A 2,120-nucleotide genomic window follows, 5' to 3' on the forward strand; every position below is an offset into this window, starting at 1 on the left:
CGCGAAGACGAGCCCTTCCGCCGGCGTGCCTCCCGGGACTGCCGCCCGCGGCCGCCTGCGGAAAAGAATTGCTCCCCGGTCCCCGTTGGCGTCCCGTGCCTCCCATCTGGCTCGACAGCGGCGGCCGGGTCAATGCGACTTGCGTGGTACCAAAACCCGCAGCGGCCCAGGGGGCATTGGGGGCAGCCTGCCGGACCGCCGCTGCACGGGGCTAGGCACCAGAAGATGAGTGGAATTGATGAATTGGGCCGTTGTCCGTGCCTCCCCTCTATACGTCAGAGTGGGACCTACGCCGCGCCGGGAAAGGGGCGCGCCCGGTCCTCGACGGAGCCGCGCGCCCCAAACGACCCAGGCGGCGAGTAGTCGACCTCGAACCTTCGACATGTAGTTGCCCATAGTTAGCGCCCGCCCGCCCCCCCCTCCGTCGCTTCGTAAAAGAAAAAACAAAATAAAACCAAGCAAAAGAGAAAGCGAGGCCAAAAAACGATTGCGTGAACGGCGTCACAAAGCCCGCCGGTTTTGATCGACAATCGTGAGATTGACCGCCGTCGACCAGAGAATGGCAGACGATGCGTCAGCTTGTGCGGCGCTCGCGCCGCGCAGGCTGGCCCATCGAGGGCACTCTCTGGCGCTGTCCGGGCCAAGCGCGGCGCCGCGCATGCCGCGTGCCACTCGCCGTGGCTCGCGGTGCAGCGCCACTGCAGCCTCGAAAACGTCGCGCACAGCGCCAGCATGCTGCCCACCAGGCGGCAGAGTGCTGCACCGGCGTGCAGCGGACGCTGCGGCGCTGCGGCACCGCCTCCCCGCCCTGTCCACGGAGCAGGCGAGCGGCGGCACGGCCTTCCACCAGCTGCGGGAGGTGCGCACTCCTCAAAGGAAGCACAGGATGCTCCCGCAGTTTACGCAGCTTTGTGCAGCGCAGCGCACGGGCCACGCCACACAAAGCCGACCCTCAGTCTGGCCAAAAGGCTGTCTGCGGAAGGCCTGGCAGCGCGTACTCGCCTCCTCCGCGGCCATGCCCTCCGCCCGGGCGAGCGAGGAGCGGGGACACAACCATTTCTGGAATCGTGTGTCCCCTCCCCCCGGCCTTTTTCTTTATTTTCGAACAGCATTTGCATTATGTCGGACGACCACTCCTCGACACCCCGCTCCGCACTCGCGGAGATCTCTCCAGGCCAGCCCTCCTCCTGCAGGGCCGGCGGCGGCGCGCGTTTGGCGTCCGCCGCGTGCACTCCCGACTTCACCACCCGCTACTCTGACGGTGGCACCGCCGTCGCGGGATACTCTCCGTTTGGCTGCTGCTCGCCGCCGTCGCCGTTTGCGGGCGGCACTCAGATTCAGTTTGGCGGCACGCAGTCGGAGGATGACGAGACCGAAGCAGCCGCGACGCAGCTCCTCGGCGGCACACAGCACGAGCCCCTCGAGTCGGCAGAGGGAGAGCCTGAGGAGGAGGAGACCGAGGAGGAGGAGACCGAGGCCGAGGAGGAGCCCGACTTGCCCGACGCGAGCAGCGGAGTGGAGGCGGAGGGGACAGAGGAGGCGGCGGCGGCGGAAGAGGCGGCGGCGGCGGCGGCGGCGGCGGCGACCTCCTCCGGGCCGCAGTCCTCGCCGGAGCGGGCGTGGCTCCTGCGTGAGGTCGAGGCCTTGCGCGGCACGGCTGCGCAGCAGCAGGACGCGATGGCGCGGCAGCAGGACGCGATGGCGCGGCAGCAGGCGCAAATCGCAGAGCTGTCCGCAAAGCTGGCGGCGCTCGAGCAGCCTCGGGCCGACGGCGCGTCTCGCCCGCCTCCGGCGGCGGCACGCCCTCGGCCTGCCGCCAAGCCCTCGTGGCGCCGCCCAGCCGCGCCCGCGCAGCACCGTCGCCGAGGGTCCTCGCCTCTCTGCCAGCTCAGCCGGCGCCGAGCCGCCTCCCTCGCGCTGGCGGGCCGCCGCGGCCGGCCGACGCCACGTTCGGGCAGAGCCCTCTCGCCTCGGCCGCCTCCGCCGCCGAGTCACCCTCTCGCACGCCGCCCGCAAACCGCTCTCCGCCCTCCCCTCTCCGCCGTCCCCCCCGCCGCCCCGCCGCCGGGGCCGGGCTCCGACTCGGCCGCCCGCCGACCCGAGCTGCGCATCGCACTGTC

The 2,120-nt window shown here is 70.9% G+C and overlaps 2 protein-coding genes across 2 annotated transcripts in view; one reads left to right on the forward strand and one right to left on the reverse strand.

The window, feature by feature from the left end:
• EMIHUDRAFT_118695 (hypothetical protein) overlaps positions 1-396 on the reverse strand; it is a gene marked incomplete at both ends in the record, with an annotated part of 2,452 nt that extends 2,056 nt beyond the window's left edge. The window contains one exon of the mRNA XM_005769534.1: positions 369-396. Within this exon, the coding sequence (XP_005769591.1) occupies positions 369-396 (28 nt within the window). The remainder of the gene's footprint in view (positions 1-368) is intronic.
• Positions 397-1,119: 723 nt separating this feature from the next.
• EMIHUDRAFT_244367 (hypothetical protein) overlaps positions 1,120-2,120 on the forward strand; it is a gene marked incomplete at both ends in the record, with an annotated part of 3,131 nt that continues 2,130 nt past the window's right edge. Inside the window, 2 exons of the mRNA XM_005769535.1 lie at positions 1,120-1,424; positions 1,693-1,730. Coding sequence (XP_005769592.1) covers positions 1,120-1,424; positions 1,693-1,730 — 343 coding nt within the window. The remainder of the gene's footprint in view (positions 1,425-1,692; positions 1,731-2,120) is intronic.

The sequence above is a fragment of the Emiliania huxleyi genome, assembly GCF_000372725.1.
Source record: "Emiliania huxleyi CCMP1516 unplaced genomic scaffold EMIHUscaffold_418, whole genome shotgun sequence".
NCBI lineage: Eukaryota > Haptophyta > Isochrysidales > Noelaerhabdaceae > Emiliania > Emiliania huxleyi.